The following is an 18,063-nucleotide window of genomic DNA, read 5'->3' as shown; positions in this document are numbered from 1 at the left end:
TAAGAAGGCATACACTTCTGTAGCTTTGGCCATTAGGGCTTTAAACTGCCAGTTTCATATGTTAAAGTATCAGCAGCATATTGGATTGCTTAAACAGGAAATGATTATTCCTGGCTGTGCTGAAAATAAATATTACAGGATTTAATGCGTTCTGCTGAATAAGTTAGAAAACATTTTGCAATGTGGATGTTTGTGTTTCACTGTTGCAGTAATCACATTTGGGTTATCTGCTTGCAGTAGCCCTCAAGTCTGCCTGATGAACGGTTTTTGGTCCTGTCGGTCGCTGTCCCTTCTTCCAAGAGTAGTTGGGGGTATAAAACATGCAGCCGATGCCATTGCATCAGTCTTTCTTGCCGTGCCCGAAGCAGAAGCAGTTCGCAAGTGCCTGTCGGCAGACTCCTGAAATTTTTCGTTTGAGTTTCAGAACTGAAGTCTTCAACTAAAAGCTAAGTACCCCGTTGGGGAAAATTTCTCTTGCTCTAAACAGACGTCAAAGTAAATTGCATTACTTGTGGAAAACAAATACCTCAAAGATTTTCATTCGTACTGTATTCCTTGCCTAGGCCCTGACCATGACGTACCTCACTGTCAGTTTTGTGCCTTATTTAAACCACTAACTCAGTCATCTGTATATTTTCTTTTCTAAATATTTTCTGTTCAATTATCCTGATATGTCTTCAGTAAGCCACTCTACTATTGACATTCCGAAAAAATGCAGAGAGGCTGCCTAGGTCCAAAGCTGCCGACTAGGCTTCTAAGCCAGTTGCCAGGTCGCTGGTACTCTGAGGTGCTTTCGCAGCCCCTGATACCAGCTGCTTCAGATTCACAGGCCTCTACGGAGACCCATTCGGAGTCTGGTATGCTGCAAGATGTTTTAACTGTGAAACCTGCAGAAGTCTCTACCTTGGATGGGTCCAGACCCGTTGTGCTGGCACACCGGCTTCTGAGGGTGTATTCAGGCTTACTGACTTGAATATTAAACCAATGCCTCTTCTTCAAGGCCTAAAACTCGAACCATGCCTAGTGACGCCCAGACCTCATGGTCAGGCCTCTCTAAAAAAAATTGCTGAAGACCTTATTACTTTAATCAGGGGAAGCCAGCCTTCCCCCTCTGAGACCTAGGACTCGGTTTTCTTATGATACGTCTGACCAGGATTCTAATTTTCTGTTTCCTCTGACCAGGATTTACCCTAGTCTACCTATGAGGATTCTGATGCTGAGGAGACTATTCACTCTGCTTCTCCCCAGCGGATTTCTCTTTTGGTGAAACTTGCATACTCCCGGAGCATTTTCGTTGGGGAAAGTCAGGATTTCTCTGATTCTAAGAGGCTTGGGGATTTCTTACTACTGCCCCAGCACAGGCCTTTAGCCATACCTCCTGTACTAGACATTGTTGCCTTTTTGGAATCTAGTTTGGCCCCCGACTACTTCCTGCTCCCAGTAAACCTGATAAATATTACAGGGTCCCTGACTTTCAAGTTCCTTTTTCAAAAATCCTACTGCGGATCCTAAGACCATTTCACAGGGACTAAAGGGCATTAAAGCTGCTACTGCCAAAAATCCTTCCCCCTCTGATGGAGACTCCAGGGTGCTGGATAGATGGGGTAAGAAGGTATACACTTCAACTTTGGCCATTAGGGCCTTAAACTGTAGTTTCATATGTTGAAGTATCAGCCGCATATTATTGGATTGCTTAAAGTATTTATTCCTGATTGTGCTGAAAATGAGCATTTATTGCATTCAGCTGAACAAGTTGGAAAAACTTTGCAATTTTGGTTTTGATTCATTAGAGGCATCTTGCAGGGCTGCTGTAACTGGGTCAGTATTTAGCAGCCATGCTTGGCTTAAAGTGCAATCCTTGCCAGATCATGTTAAAGTGAAATTACTGGATGCTTCCTTAAACCAGGACCGCCTGTTTGGCAACAAGGCAGAAGTTCTTGGAAAGATGGAGGAAAAAGCTAAATCTATGCAAACTGTTAAAGATTTTTACAACTTCTAAGATTTAGTAGGCATTGGCCCTCCAAGATTTGGTCCTTTCCTGCCTCTTCCAGTCCAAACCCAGATCTAGCAGAGCTCCCAGGCTTCAGCCCCAGGGTGCACAGGACTAAGCAGTGGGGGGCCTCCACTTCCAAATCTGGGAGGCCCCCCTCCCCCCATGGTAAACTGTCTGATTTCTTTGTAAAACTTCCAAGCACTTCTCAACTGACTGCCCCTTTGGGGGGGAAAGATTGCTCTTCATGCAAAGAACTGGGAACTTATTACCCAGGACAAATGGGTTTTAAATGGTGTCCCAGGGATACAGATTTCACTTCCGGCCACCAGCTTGATAACGTGTGGATCTACCCGCAAATTAGTGGGCAGAGGCCCAAAAGTAAGTTCTCTCAAGCATTTGGGCTATTCAGTTGGTACCAGAAGAGGAAAAGGGACAAGGTTTCTACTAGAGACTTTTCCTGGTACCCAGAAAAGACAGTTCATGGCATCTGCTCTAAAAATTCAAGATGCTGACTCTTCAAATTACTTCCTATGCTAGACAAAGATGCCTGGATGGCAACACCAGATTTAAAAGAAGCATACCTGCACATCCCAATCGGGGAATCCTGCAGAAGATACCTACACTTCAAAGTGGGCTGCACGCACTGTCAGTTCTCTGCACTGCCTTTTGCGAATACCCTGGGCGCAGTAGATAAGCCAACGTGCTTAGCTCCAGTTATTGCATTTTGCAGGCAAAGAAATATTCAAATATACCCATACCTGGACGATTGTCTAATTCAGGCAGAAAGCCAGGACATAACTTTGAAACATCTGGCCTTTGTACAAAGGGTTCTAACTTGTCTGGGGTACACCATAAACAAAAAATCACAACTGGTACCCTGTCAAATTATATTCCTGGAAGCAAGCTTGAGTACAACTTCCCAGATGGCTTGCCTCACGCCAGAGAAATTCATTTGATTACCTACTTCAAACAAGTGGCCACAAACTCTATCTGCAAGACAAATACTGCAAGCCTTGGGGTTCATGGCCTCCTGCATTCTTCTAATTCTACATGCAAGACTGCATATGAAGAAACTACAGTGGTATCTAAAAAGCCTAGTGTCAACGCTCAGGCTCTAGAAGGCAATGATTCTGATCAAACTTGCCTATGCCTACAGTTCCTTTGGTGGGCATAGGTCTGCCACCAAAACAAGGGACTACCTTTCACACCACCCCCTGCTGCCCAAACCCTAACTGATGCATCAGACTATGCATGGGGAGCTCACCTGGCAGGGAAGTGCATTCAGTTCAAATGGAACCCAAATCAAATGCACCTGCACATCAATATAAAAGAAATGGTAGCTGTAAGAATGCTCTTAACAGCTTTCGAGGTCCACATTCTTCCAGGACAACTAATGGTAGACTGACCACGCCACTGTTGTGGTACATAAGCAGGGGGGTACACATTCTTGCCCCTTCTGCAGACTCGCCATGGCATTGTGGAGCACAGCCTTGAGCTCCCAAGTGCACCTACAAGCTCAATTCCTGCCAGGAAAATTTGAATACACTAGCAGACTGACTAAGCAGAGACCTCATGGACCTACACGGGTGGAAACTGGAGCAAAGGATTTTCAACATGTTGACAAGCAAATGGGGGAGCCCAGATATAGTTTGCCTCTCCCCAGAACTACCAATTGGACAAATTTTGCACAAGGACTCCCCACAAACAAGCCTGGAAAGTGGATGCTCTGTCAGTCTATGCCCCACTCTGCCTCTGCTCTCCAAAGTACTACTAAAAATCAAATGGGACAAACAAAGGATGATTTATTGCTCCAAACTGGCATGCCAACACTGGTACCCCCTCCACAGTGCATTACCACCATGGCACCTGCCTCAGACTGCTTCACTGTTTCAGCAGGAGAACCAGATTCTGCACCCTCAACACAACCTTGCAGCCTGGCTAATCTCTCCTTTACCATCCCTCAGTATACCTGTGATGGATATCCTTTTAGTGGCAAGGAGGCCTAGTACTAGAAAACCTTATGCCGAAAAATGGAAAAGATTCTGTGCCTGAAACTCATCTCAAGGGATGAGCACAGCAGCACCCAGTTTACCTCAGATTTTACAATACTTAACTGAGATGCTTCACAAGGGCTTGTCTTTTTCCTGCATTAAAATCCATGCCTCAGCAATTTCGGCTCATTGTAACACCACCTCCCCTCTTCTCATCCACTGCTCAAGCAGTTCCTCAGAGGGGCCAAACATTTGAGACCACTCAGGAGAGCTCCAACCCCAGCCTGGGACCTTAACTTTGTTTTGGAGAAACTCGCGCTACCTCCTTTCAAGCCAGCTGCTACTGCAGACTTAATTTTTTTCTTGGAAAACTGCTTTTCTTTTAGCAATCACTTCAGTTAGAAGGGTTTCTGAATTGCAGGCCTTATGGCAGTGGAGCCTATCATCTGATGTGAACAGGGTGTCCCTCAGAACCAATCAGTCCATGCCAAAGGTGGTATCCAGTGTGGCTCTTAATCAGTCCATTTGCCAACCTTCTTTCCCAATCCACAGAACAAAGGGGAACTGATTCTGCATTCCTTAATGTGCACAGACCACTTTATTCTACTTGGATAGGACTAAACCTCAAAGGAAATCTGAACTGGTGTCATTTGCTGCAGGGACAGAGGGGAAGGCTATTTCAAAGCAAACCATTTCTAAATGTATAGGCCATTGCATTCATTTCTGCTATAAGCACCATGGAAAACCTATCCCCTAGGGGATCGGACTTCACTCCACCAGGGCTGCATCTACCTCTACAGCCTTTCTCAAAGGCATCCCTACCAGGGACATCCTAGAAGCTGCTACCTGGAGTTCTGTACGTTCACCAAGCATTTGCCAATTTTTTCTAAATCCAGAGCTGGCTTTGCCACTGCAGTCTTGCAGGGTCTTGTAGCTGCTCCTAATGCTATCTAAAGTCCTCCCAACCATAGCTTTGGGAATCTATCCAAATGTAATGACCAACAGTGAAACATGAACATACTACAGTTGTGTACACTCTACATAAATGTAGATGTTGGTGTATTCACTGTTGCAGTCCTAGTTACCCTCCCTCTAGCCCCTTAACTTTTGGCTTTACCTCTACTTTCCTTTATGCTTGCACCTTTTTGGTGTATTTGCTTTTTTGTTGGAGGTATATCATTGTAATTTTATAGTTAATTGCTTCCCATTAGGGGGGGCTCCTGACATCTGGGGCAAGAAACTGATGTAATGGCGTCTGCTGCATGTTTTATACCCCTGACTACCTGACATCATGGAAGGGACAGCAACTGATGCAGGACCCAAGACTTTGTTAATCAGACCGACTGAGGGCTACTTGCAAGCAGATAACCCAAATGTAATGACTGCAACAGTGAATACACTCAACATCTACATTTTATGGTAAGTGTACACAACTGTACTTTTTGATTCATTAGAGGCATCTTGCTGGGCTGCTGTCACTGGGTCTGTACCTGGAAGGCATGCTTGGCTTAAGAAGCAATCTTTGCCAGATCATGTTAAAGCTAAGTTACTGGATGCTCCCTTAAATCAAGACCACCTGTTTGGCAATAAAGCAGTAGTGCATAAAAAGATGGAGGAAAAAGCTAAATCTATGCAAACTGTTAAAGCTGTCCTGCAAGTACAGCCTCCCAGATTTAGTAGACACTGGCCTAAGAGTTGGTCCTTTACTGCCTCTTCCAGGCCTTCAGTCCAAACCCAGAACCAGCAGACCACCCAGACTTCAGTCTCTAGGTACTCGCATGTCTAAGCAGTGGGGGGGGGGGGGCTCCCACTTCCAAAGCTGGTAGTAGTAAGACACCCCCTATGGTAGTGTCACAATGACTTAACTTTAAACCTTCCAAGCCCTGCTCAACTGACCTTTCCTTTAAGGGGAAATATCGCCCTGCATGCAAAAAACTGGGAATTCATTACCCAAGACAAATGGGCCTGTTTCCCAAGAATACAGATTCCACTTCCACTCCTTACCCAACCCCAAATGGTTGGCCAGACCTACCCCAAAATCAGTGGGCAGAGGTTCAAAAAGTAGGTTCTAAGCATCAGGGCTGTTCAACCTGTCCCAGAAGATGAATGGGGGCAAGGTTTTTACTAGACTTTTTTCCTGGCACCCAGAAAAGACCATTCCTGGCATCCTGTCCTGGACCTGTCTATCCTAAACACTTTTGGTAATCCCAAAATTCAAAATGCTAACTCTTCATCAGCTGCATCCCATACTAGGTAAAAATGCCTGGTTGGCAACACTAGATTTAAAGGAAGCCTACCTGCACATCCCAATAAGGGAATTTTGCAGAAGATACCTACGCTTCAGAGCAGGCTACATGCACTCCTTCTCTGCACTGCCCTTTGACTTATCTACTGTGCCCAGGGTATTCACAAAGTGCCTAGCTCCAGTCATTGCATTTTGCAGGCAAAGAAATTATACCCATACCTGGGCAATTGTCTGATTCGGGCAGAAAACCAGGACATACTATTAAATCTGGCATGTGTAAAGAAATTAACTTCTTTGGGGTACACCAAAAAAGATGAGATCACCTCTAGTACCCTGCCAACAAATTGTATTCCTGGGAGCAAGCTTGAATACAATTTCCCAGGTGGCCTACCTCACGCCAGAGAAACAAGTTCATTTAACAGCCTACTTCAAACTACTGGCCACAAAGACCCAGCTATCTGCAAGGAAAATACTGCAAGCCTTGTGGTTCATGGCCTCTTGCATTCTACTAATTCCATATGCAAGACTGCATATGAGGAAACTACAATGGTATCTAGAAAGCCTATGGTGTCAACTTTCTCAGGACCTAGAATCCGTGATTCCTATCATCCCTTGTTTAAAGACTGTTCCTTTGGTGAGCAGAGGCCTGCCACCACCACAACCCTCTGCCACCCAAACCCTAACAGACGCATCAGACTATGCATGGAGGGCTCACTTGGCAGGGCAGTGCATTCAGGGCAAATGGAACCAGAGTCAAATGCACCTGTATGTCAATCGAAAGGAAATGTTAGCTGTACAGAATGCTCTAACAGCCTTCAAGGACCACAGTCTTCAGTAAAGACTGAACGCCACTTATGTGGTACATAAGCAGGAGGGAGCACACTCATACCCTCTGCAGACTAGCCATGGCTCTGTGGAACACAGCCTTGAGCTACCAAGTGGACCTACAAGCTAATTTCCTGCCAGGCCAGCTAAATACACTGGCAGACCTAAGCAGAAATCTGATGGACCCACACGAGTGGAAACTAACCAAAGATTCTTGACATTTTTGAGAAACAAATGGGGGGGGGGGCCAGAGATGGACCAGTTTGTTTCCCCACAGAACTACCAATTGGACAAATTCTGCACAAGGACTCCCCGCAGACAAGCTTGGAAAGTGGATGCCCGATCAGTTTATGCCTTCCCCCTTCTGCGCCTCTCAAGTGCTGCTAAAGATCAAAACGGGACAAGCCAATAGCAATACTTATTGCACCAGACTGGCCATGCCAACACTGGCACCCTGTCTTGTGCAGTGTCACTTCTGGACCATGGCACCTGCCTCAGACCCCTGCCCTGCTGTCCCAGCAGGAGGGCCAGATTCTGCACCCACAGTTTCAAACCCTAAATCTTGCAGCCTGGCTAATGTCTCCGTTACCATCCCCTCAGTAAGCAAGTGATGGACATCTTTCTGGAGGCAAGGAGGCCTAGTACTAAAAAAAATCCTGTGCTGAAAAATGGAAAAGATTCTGTTCCTGGAGCCAAACTCAGAATGGACACAAGTCCCCAATTTACTGCACATTCTTCAGTACTTGACTGAGATGCATCACAAGGGCCTTTCCTTCCATCAAAATTCATGCCTCTGCCATTTCGCCTCCTAATAGAGCCACCCCTCTTCTCTCATCCACTGCTGAAACTTCCTCAGGGGGTCTAAAAACTTAAGGCCACCCAGGAGAGCCCCTACTCCAGCCTGGGACCTTTAACCTTGTATTGGACAAGCTCACTCTACCTCCCTTTGAGCCAGCTGCAAATGCAGAGTTGAAATTTCTTTCTTGGAAAACAGCCTTCCTTCTAGCCATCACTTCAGCAAGAAGGGTGTCTGAATTACAGGCCCTCATGGCAGGGGAGCCTTTCATAATCTTTCATGTGGACAGGGTGTCCTCAGGACAAATCCCTCCTTTATGCCCAAGGTGGTATCCAGTGTGGCCCTTAATCTGTCCATTTGCCAACCACCTTTTCTAATCCACAGAACAAAGGGGAATGAATACTGCACTCCTTGGACGTGCACAGACCTCTTAGATTTTGCTTGGACAGGACTAAACCTTTCAGGAAATCTGAACCGCTGCTGGTTGCATTTGCTGCAGGGGCAGAAGGGAAAGCCATTTCAAAGCAAACCATTTCTAAGTGGCTAGGCCACTGCATTCATTTCTGCTAGCACCATGGAAAACCTACCCCACAGGGGATTAGACCACATTCAACCAGGGCTGCATCTACCTCTACATCTTTTCTCAGAGGTGTCCCTATCATCTCACTCCACCAGGGCTGCATCTACTTCTGCAGCCTTTCTCAGAGGTGTTCCTACCGGGGATATTCTAGAAGCTGCTACCTGGATTTCTGTACATACCTTCACCAAGCAGCATCATTTGCCAATTTTCTCTAAATCCAGAGCTGGTTTTGCCACTGCAGTGTTGCAGGGCCTTATAGCTGGTCCTAAAGCTATCCGATTGCCTCCTCCCTTAGTTTTGGGAATCTACCCAAATGTAATGACTGCAACAGTGAAACACTAACATAGTACAGATGTTCTTCGTGTTTCACTGTTGCAGTCATTACATTTGGGTAATCTGCTGGCAGGTTGCCCTCAGCCAGCCTGATTAACAAAGTCTTGGGTCCTGTGTCTGTTGCTGTCCCATGATGTCAGGTCGTCAGGGGGTATAAAACATGCAGCCGATGCAGTTACATCAGTCTTGCCGCATGGTGCCCAAAGCAGAAGCGGTTCGTAAGTGCCGGTCGGCCGACTCCTGAAATTTTCGTTTTTGATCTACTAAAAGCCAAGTACCCTGTTGGGGAAACTTTCCTGCTCCTTACCGATGTCAGTAAAAGTTAATTGTATTACTTGTGGGAAACAAATACCTCAAGGATTTTCATTTGTACTGTGTTCTTGCCTGGGCCCTGACCGCAACATCCCTTGCTGTCCTTTTAATAATGCATTGATTAAATTTAGCACAAAACCATCAGTATATTTTTGCCTCTAAATATTTTGGCTCAAGATTTAACTATCCAGAAATGTCTGGCAATCAGACTACTGGAATACCTTAAAAAAAAAAAAAAAAAAAAATGCAAAGATAGACAGTCTAGGTCCAAAACCAACGACTAAGCTTCTAAGCCAGTCAGGTACTCGGTGAGGCACTTTTGCAGCCCCTGATACCAGCTACTTTTGATTCGCAGGCCTCTGAGACCCATTCTGAGTCAGATATGCTGCAAGATACTTAAGTATTGAACCCGCGGATGTCTCTACCTTGGATGGGTCTGGAGCTGCTGAGCAGGCACTGGCTTCTGAGGGTGTTTTCAGGCCTGAAGATCTGTATATTAAACCAACGCCATCTTCAAAACTAAGGCCAAAAACTATGTCTAAAGACTCTTGAGCCATGTGTACAAGCCCCAATGCCTAAAAAAATTATCAAAATGGCTGAGGACTTGATTACCTTGATCAGGGGTACCCATCCACCTCCTGCTAAGAGGCCTAGGCAAGGCACTGACTATGAATCTTCAGATCAGGTTTCTATTTCTTCTGATTAGGAATTATCTATTCCCACTCGAGGACTCTGATGCAGAAAATTCCATTCATTCTCCTGAGGATTTTTCTTGTGGAGAAACTTTGCATACCTTAAGGGAACACTTTTTCACTGGGAGTCAGGATTTCTCAATTTGAAAAGAGACTTGTGGATTTTCTTCCTCAGCATAGGCCTTTGGCTATACCTTATGTTCTAGACTGTTTTCTCAGAATCTAGTATGACTCCTGATTCCCTGCCTTTGGCTCCTAGTAAGCCAGACATACTTACAGGGTGCCTGATTCCCACAAATTCCTTTTTAAAAACCCTACTGCTGATCCTGAAACCATTCCTCAGGGTCCCAAGGGTGTTAAGGCCTCTACTGCTAAAATCCTACCCCTTCTGATAGATTCCAGGGTGCTGGATAGATGGGGTAACCAGGTTTACACATCTGCAACCTTGGCAATCGGGGCTTTAAACTGTCGATTTTCATATGCTTAAATATCAACAGCATGTCATGGGTTTACTTAAACAGGACAGTCTGGTAATAAGGCTGAAGAAGTTTAGAAAGATGGAAGATAAAGCTAAATCTGGTCAAACCCGACATTCCAAAGGCTCCAGGTTTCAGTCACAAGGAAACTTTTAGAACCAAGCAATGGGGTGCCTCCACCTCCAAATCTGGAAGCAACAAGGCACCTTCCTATGGTAAGTCTCAATGACTTTCCACTGCAGTCACCAAGCACTTATCTTTTGGCCGCCCCTTTGGAGGGGAAACTGGCACTTCATGCACAAAACTGACAACTGATTACCCAGGACAAATGGGTTTTAAATAGTATCTCAAGGATACAGATTTCATTTCCACATGTTGCCAGCCCCAAATGGATGGCCAGACCTGCCTCCAAATCAGTGGGCAAAGGCCCATAAGTCATGTCCCTCATGAATATGGGGGCTATTCAGCCAGTACCAGAAAAGGGGACAAGGTTTTTATTAAAGACTTTTCCTGGTACCCAGAAAAGACAAATCATGACTTCCAATTCTGGACTTATCCATTCTAAATACACTTCTGGACATTCCAAAATTCAAGATGCTGACTCAACAGTTACTACCTATGCTAGGCAAGGATGCCTGGTTGGTAACTCTAGACTTAAGAGGCTTACCTGCATATCCCAGTCAGGGAATCTTGTAGAAGAGATACCTCTGCTTCAAAGGCTATTTGCTTTACCAGTTCTCACTGCCCTTTGGCTTTTCTACTGCACCCAGGGTGTTCACAGTGCCTGGCACCATTAATTGCTGTTTGCAGGCAAAGAAATATTCAAATTTATCCATACCTGGACGATTGTCTAATTCGGGCAGAAAGCAAGGACACTCAACACATCTGGCCTTTTGTAGAAAGGCTTCTAACTTGTCTAGGGTACACCATAAATGAAAAATCACAACTGGTACCCTCTCTAATTACATTCCTGGGTGCAAGCTTGAATACAACTGCCCAGATGACTTGCCTTGCGCCAGAAAAACAAATTCAATTGATGGACTTCAAAACGGGTGGCCACAAAAACCCAGCTGTCTGCAAGACAAATTCTGCAGACTTTGGGGTTCATGGCCTCCTGCATTCTAATTCCATATGAAAGACTGCATATGGGGAAACTTCAATGGTACCTAAAAAGCTTATGGAGCCAACATTCACAGCCTGGAAACAATGATTCCTATCATTCCTTGCCTGCAACTAGTTACTATGGTGGGCAGAGGCCTGCCACCAAAACAAGGGACTATCATTCATTCCACCCCCTGCCGTCCAAACCTTTTACTATGGACGCATCAGACTAGGGCGCATCTGGCAGGGATATGCATTCAGGGCCAATGGAGCCCAAATCAAATGCACCTACGTAGATGCTAGCTGTACAGAATGCTGACAGCCTTCAAGGACTATCTTCATCCAGGACAACTACTGATAGACAGAACACCACAGTTGTGTTGGTGAATTATGGGTAAGGGAGCAGCTCAAGTTTTTTGGTGGCCACGAGCTAAAATGGCGAAGTTGAATCCTAGGACCTGATCTGAACCCAACTGTCAAAAGTGAAAATGGACAACACCGATGGAACATCATGGTGAGTGTGTAATTTTTTGCTTGCGTTAACATTGCTTGCAGCTGAACTAGTAAAATGCCTAAAATAGATGAGACTAAGGCATCCTGTTTAATGTTAGGGTGGGTATATGAGTTTTTTCTAAAAGCTGGAGAAGTGTTGCACAGTGGTAGATTAATTTTTCTTTCTCATTTAACAGGGCTCCTGATCAGGCTCCACTGAAGAATAAAATGGTGTATGCTGCTTCAAAAGAAGCACTAAGAAAGGTGTTCACAGGTAGGTTTTAGAGATTTAAAATTATTTGGTTAAGTAGTTGCTAGATTTGTAGTACAGTTTCTATAATGGTTTTACAGTACTGCAGTTGCACCAAACTACTTGCTGACTAAAACAGGATCTGCCACATTATGTAGTAACAATTGTAGAGTAAGTGTGTTATGTTCTGTATTGAAAGGTAGGTTGACTGGTATTTCCTCCTGAAAATATCAGAATGCAAGTAAAATGGGACTTTTTGCAGCTATATTAAAAATGCAGAAATAGTGAGTTTTTGAGACCTCCCAGCATCACTTCGTACCTTTTGGCTGGCAGCATGCTATTTGTTACATGTGCTGAGTTGGAGCTGGATGAAAAACCGGCTTGCCTTGGAGTCTGCCTTCATTTTTTAGGAAGAAATCTGAGGTGACTGCTTGTGCACTGATGGTGAATTGGCCAGAAATGGCTCTCCCCTACCCCCCATGGGTCCTTGATTTGGGTATTTCCTCACTAGTCAGAATATATGGGCACTTTTCTTCAAAACTCAAAACTGGTGACATCTGCACATGCTGATGAGTGCTATCTGTCGTGTTTTTTTTCTCTAGTCATGTTAGTGTCTTGACCTATGCTACCTGTACATAAGTGTGTGTACATACTAGGCTAATGGCCTTGGAGCCTTTACAAGCCTAGCCCATAGAAGTATCTTGGCATCGTGCCACCAGACATTGGCTCCCAGTGCCTCTTATCAAGTAGAGCCACTGAAGTGATCCCCGGGGTTCACTTTCTATTTCCCATCTACTCGAGAGCCCTCTTGAGGGCCAGTGAGGTGCTCTGCTTGCCCATGCTCTGGAATACACTTCATACATGTCAATCTCTGGGTTATGAACCTGCCCCTCCACCATGTTCTGATTATGGTAATGAGGTTGAGGTCTCAAGCGTGCGGTGTGGAGGGATTGGGATTTCTTTAGACTTGGCATTTTTAAGAGCTGGGTCAAACATGGCTTTGTAAGTCGAGCAGATATCACCTCTTACTAGACAGAATAGCTGGAGTTGTCTGTGTACAACATGTGTTTAAGGCCTAGGATCCTCTTTGTGAGGTACTTTTGTGGCCTTTCCAGCCGTTGCATGTGTTTAGTGAGATACATGCCAAATGGGGCATTGTACTCTGGCCTAATGAGGTAAGAGTAGAGAGAGAGAGCCTCTTTCTTCCTGGATGCAAAACCCTTGGTAATGAGATGTGCCACATAGGACTTTCTAACCACGGCAATGTGGGTGGTTAAAGGAGAGGTTGCAGTCGACCTGTGTCCCCAGATCTCAAACACCTTCAGTGGTCAGTGGGCTCCCATCAATGTTTTAATTAGTGGGAACAGTTATTCCCAAAGGGGATGACTACAATATTTTTGGCATTGCTTAAGGCCGTGGTTTTGACACCAGTCATTGGTCTCAGTGAGGCCTTTCTGTAGGATGAATACATCACTTGGGGGGGGGGGGTTACTGCTCCCAGTTTGCAGTAGTCTGCAAACTTGGTCGGCCAGAGTCCCTTCATGTTGGCCTGAATTCTGAGAAGTAGATGCCAAACAGGAGAGAGGACTCAGGACTGATCCCTGTGGGATTCCACTCGTGACTGCTTGGCAGTCTGACTTAGTCTGCTACTTTCACACTGTGGGTTCTATGTGAGCCAATTTGCAACCCACTTGGTGATGGGGGTTGTTGCCTAGTTTGAGTTATCAATTCCTGAGTGGGGAATGGTTCTTGGCCAGATCAAGGTAGGCTATATGAACTGCCTTGCCCCAATCCACAGCTCTGGTGACTGACTCAGTCAACCACATTGAGCATGCATGATCTACCTTTCACAAAACCAAATTACATGGGCTCTAGAGTTTGGAGATTCACTATAAACATGAAGATGCAATACTTTAGGAAATATAAACGGCTAATTTAAATGTCTTACTACCTGCAAATGCCTGCACCTAAATTGCCTGAGTCATCTCTGGAATATGCATGACCCTCAAATATGAGGTGCAACCCAGTTACCCAGCACTGAAGGGAAAATTTGCTAGCCTGCATTGTATCTGGGTAGAAGTCTGTCTAAAAATTAGTGTGGAATCTTTCTTGTAGCTGAAACAAATTTGAATATACCTTAAACATGCAAGTGGCGTGGTTGCCCTAATGTAGTAAAGGCTTTAAACTCAAAATAGTACTCGAAGATTTGATTGGAGGTGTGCCTTTATCCCCATTGTGGCTTTTAATTGAGTTCTTGTACTGCATTGCCTTTGGATGTTAAGCTGGAGCCTGTGGGTGGCCACCCTGTTCCCAGAGCATTTTCTGGAGGAGTTTAATAATCAGTCAGTGGTGCTCTGAACCAAGGTTGCTTCCCCATAGATTAGCCTGCAGGTAGTGGATGAGGGTCCAATGTGTTGCTCTTTTCCAAGCTCATATCTCTGGGTGCAGACATGTGCTAGTCGCAGCTTGAGTTGTGGATAATGGAAAGTATTAGTGTGGCCTGAAGCTCCCATCAGGCTTGAAAGGGGTTTCTTTAAAACCTTCTTGCCACTTCAGTTTGTGCTGTGTTCAAAAAGGAATTCTCCTTGGTGGTGCTTGTCTGTTACACACCAGGTGCTTGGTAGAGCCATATTCCCTCCAAATCCTGAGGGGATTTGGAGAATTTCTATATATTATCTGAGTAGGTTTATTCCTTTTCCCCTGCTCCTCCCATCCAATATTTCTTTAATATTGCATTTGTTTTGAGGAGTCGCTCTAACTGGCCAGGTGCTCCATGTTCCTTCCCCATGAAATGCCTTTGTTTAGAAGCCTGAGGGGTTTCTTTGGAGGGGTGTCTCCTTTAGCGACTGAATTTTGGGTGCCATCAAGGGAGCTTGAATGCTGCACCTTGGTTGTCTGTTTAGGAAGTGGATGCCCTTTCCAACTTTCTGAAGAGCATTTTTCTACTGGTGATGCTCCACCTAGGCCTTGACCTGCACTGGTGCTTTCTTCCCTTCCAGAGGCACTAGCTCAGATGCACCTAGACCCAAGGCCAAATACACCCCCAAAGAAAGGTACTGTGGTAGGACCATTACCTAGGCCTACTGGCTTCCTTTTACAGGGATCCCAACAGGATTTGATTAGATTAGCTGAGGACCTGATTTCTGTTTGGTCAAAACAGGCCACAGGGGATGTCTCACCAGGAAGAGGGGTGTTTTTTCTGAAGCTTTCCCAGACACTTTTCAATCCGATGAAGATTCAGACCTAGAGAAGTCTGGGTCTTAAGGCCCCTCTTATGTGCTCCCTGTAAGGAGTCTCTAAGGAGAACTTTCCCTCTGCCTCCCCCTGCTGAGGATTTCATCTTTGGGGAGACCCTCCATGTTGCTAACCTTTTCAGTGGGAGGTACAGGGATATCCCCAGTCCAAAAAGAGCTGGGGGAGTTCCTGATCTACCTGAACATAAATCACTGGCTATTCCCCCTCCTCCATTTTAGAGCTAGTGGAAGATGTTTTCCAGAATCCCTCGAATCCTGATTCCCTTCCCCCCCAGCCCCATGTAAAGACCTGTTTTAATGTACAGGACTCCCACAAAAATACCTTTTTAAAAATACCTCTACTGACCCTGAGGTCACCCCAGGGCCCAAACTGGTTAGAGCCAGTTCATCCAGGAACCCATTACCTATAGACAGTAGGGCCCTTTATGTTCAGAAAAAAGGTACATGTCTGCCACTGTTACTATGAGGGCCCTCAACTCAATCTCCTAAGGTAGTGTCAATAAACCATTTTAGATGGTCTCAAATGGAAGGTCACCTCCCTAGAGGATAAAAACCTTTCCAAAGAGCTGTTGGATATCACTCCAGATGTCCTTTTCCTATGTTGCAGTATTCTTGGTGTTGGATTTCCTGCCTCAGGTGACCGGTACGGCTGTGCCTATACAAAAGCTTCAGCTTGACTGCTGTTGTGTGGGATGCCACGCAGGACCATAAACCAGGGGCTTTAAATGTCTGCGCACAGACCTCAGAACTTTTCAGCTGCAGACTACCATCACATAATGGGTAATCCGCCAGTGTAGTACCTCATGGTTGGTTCTGTGCAGGTTAGGGTGTGTCCACATTGATTGGCAAGTCATGTCACATCTGAGTGACAAGGTATGCTAATTTCCCCCCGCCCTATGCAAAGTACTTTTTTTAAAAAAACATCTTGCATTCAGCATTTCTATTGTCCTAAACTACGCATGTTTTTAGAAAAGCACCTGTGCAGTCTTAGAATCATTCACCATGTATTACAGTAATCGGTAATTTTCCACTGTCCTAATGTTTTTTAGAAAAATACCTTGCATTCAGCATGTAACCATGACCTGACAAGGTATGCTAACTTAAGCTTAAGTATGTTTTGAGAGAAACACCTGTACATTCTTATGTACCATAATTCAGCATGTAACCCAAGCAGTAATGCTAATAGATAAAAGAACACAGTCTTCCAGCAGGGCTGAACTGAAGGAAAAACAAATGGCGTTATCATTGACAGTTAAGTTAAACTAATTGTACTGTCTTTACTATAATGACCACTCTTAATGCACTAATCGTGTGCCATACAAAAACGTAATGTAAAAATTCTTTAGAAAATGGTAATTTTAATACACAACTACTGAAATATTTCAGCTGTTTTTATAATGCATGTCCTTTTTAAATATAATTCAGTGGATTAGTTATGTAGCTAGTATGTGTATGTCTCATTGCTATGTTCTTCGTGTTTCACTGTTGCAGTAATTACATTTGGGTTATCTGCTTGCAGGTAGCCCTCAGTCGGCCTGATTAACAAAGTCTTGGGTCCTGCGTTGGTTGGTGTCCCATGTCGTCAGGGGTATAAAACATGCTGCAGATGCCATTACATCAGTCTGTCTTGCCGTGCAGTGCCCAAAGCAGAAGCAGTTAACAAGTGCTGGTTGGCAGACTCCTGAAATTGTTTCGGTTTGGATTTGTTTCTGTTTCCGAACCGAAGTTTAACTAAAGCGAAGTACCCCGTTAGGGAAACTTTTTTTTCTTTTCTTGCTCCTTACCGATCTCAGTAAAAGTTAATAATTGCATTACTTGTGGAAAGAAAATACCTCAAAGATTTTCATTCCTACTGTATTCCTTGCCTAGGCCCTGACCACTACTTGCCTTGCTGTCAGTGCACTGATTAAAGCACAAAACCATCTGTATTTTCACCAAGTATTTCGGTTCACTGTTTAATTATCCAGAAAGGTCAGCCACCCGACTACTGGGATTCCAAAAAAACGCAAAGATACAGGCCACAGAGGTCTAAAACTGCCAACGATGTTTCTAAGCCAGTCGCCAGTACTCTTGTGAAGCGCTTTTGCAGCCCCTGATGCCCACTACTTCTGATTCGCAGGACTCTTTGAGACCCATTCGGAGTCTAGTATGCCAAGAGATGCTTCAACTATGGAACCTGTGGATGTCTCTACCTTGGATGGGTCTAGAGCCGCTGTGCAGGCACCTGAGGGTGTACTCGGGTCTATGGACTTGTGTATTAAACAGACTCCTCCTTTATTTAGGACTAAATCTCTATCCATGTAAAAAAAAAAAAAAACTGCCCAGGCCACATGCTCAGGCCTCTGCCTAAACAAGAATGGCTGAAGATCTAATGACTAATCAGGGGTTGCCACCCCCCCCCTTCTAAGAAGCCTAGGACTGAAGTTGATTATCTTCTAATCGGGATTCTGTTCAGATTCTTCTGATTATCTGGATTTGCCCTTATCTACTTATGAAGATTCTGATGCAGAGGACTCTATTCCCTCTGCTTCCCCTCCTGATTTTTCTTTTGGGGAAACCTTAATACTCTAAGGGAGCAATTTCCACTCGGAAAGCCAGGATTTTTCTGATTCAAGAGGGTTGGGAATTTCCTTCTACCTCAGCATAGGCCTTTAGCTATTCCTCCTGTACTAGACATTGATGCTTTTTCAGAACCTAGTTTGGCCCGATTCCCTGCCTCCTGC

The 18,063-nt window shown here is 44.9% G+C and overlaps 1 protein-coding gene across 1 annotated transcript in view; it reads left to right on the top strand.

The window, feature by feature from the left end:
* The window catches only part of LOC122793128 (cofilin-2-like), a 208,261-nt gene that overhangs the window by 117,325 nt on the left and 72,873 nt on the right, over window positions 1-18,063 (top strand). Inside the window, exon 3 of the mRNA XM_044060892.1 lies at window positions 12,034-12,110. Within this exon, the coding sequence (XP_043916827.1) occupies window positions 12,034-12,110 (77 nt within the window). The remainder of the gene's footprint in view (window positions 1-12,033; window positions 12,111-18,063) is intronic.

Source organism: Protopterus annectens, chromosome 2.part0, assembly GCF_019279795.1.
Source record: "Protopterus annectens isolate FY-2018-M chromosome 2.part0, PAN1.0, whole genome shotgun sequence".
Taxonomy (NCBI): domain Eukaryota; kingdom Metazoa; phylum Chordata; order Ceratodontiformes; family Protopteridae; genus Protopterus; species Protopterus annectens.
The sequence above is the reverse complement of the archived record's forward strand: the minus strand, read 5'-3'. Positions and strand labels throughout refer to the sequence as shown.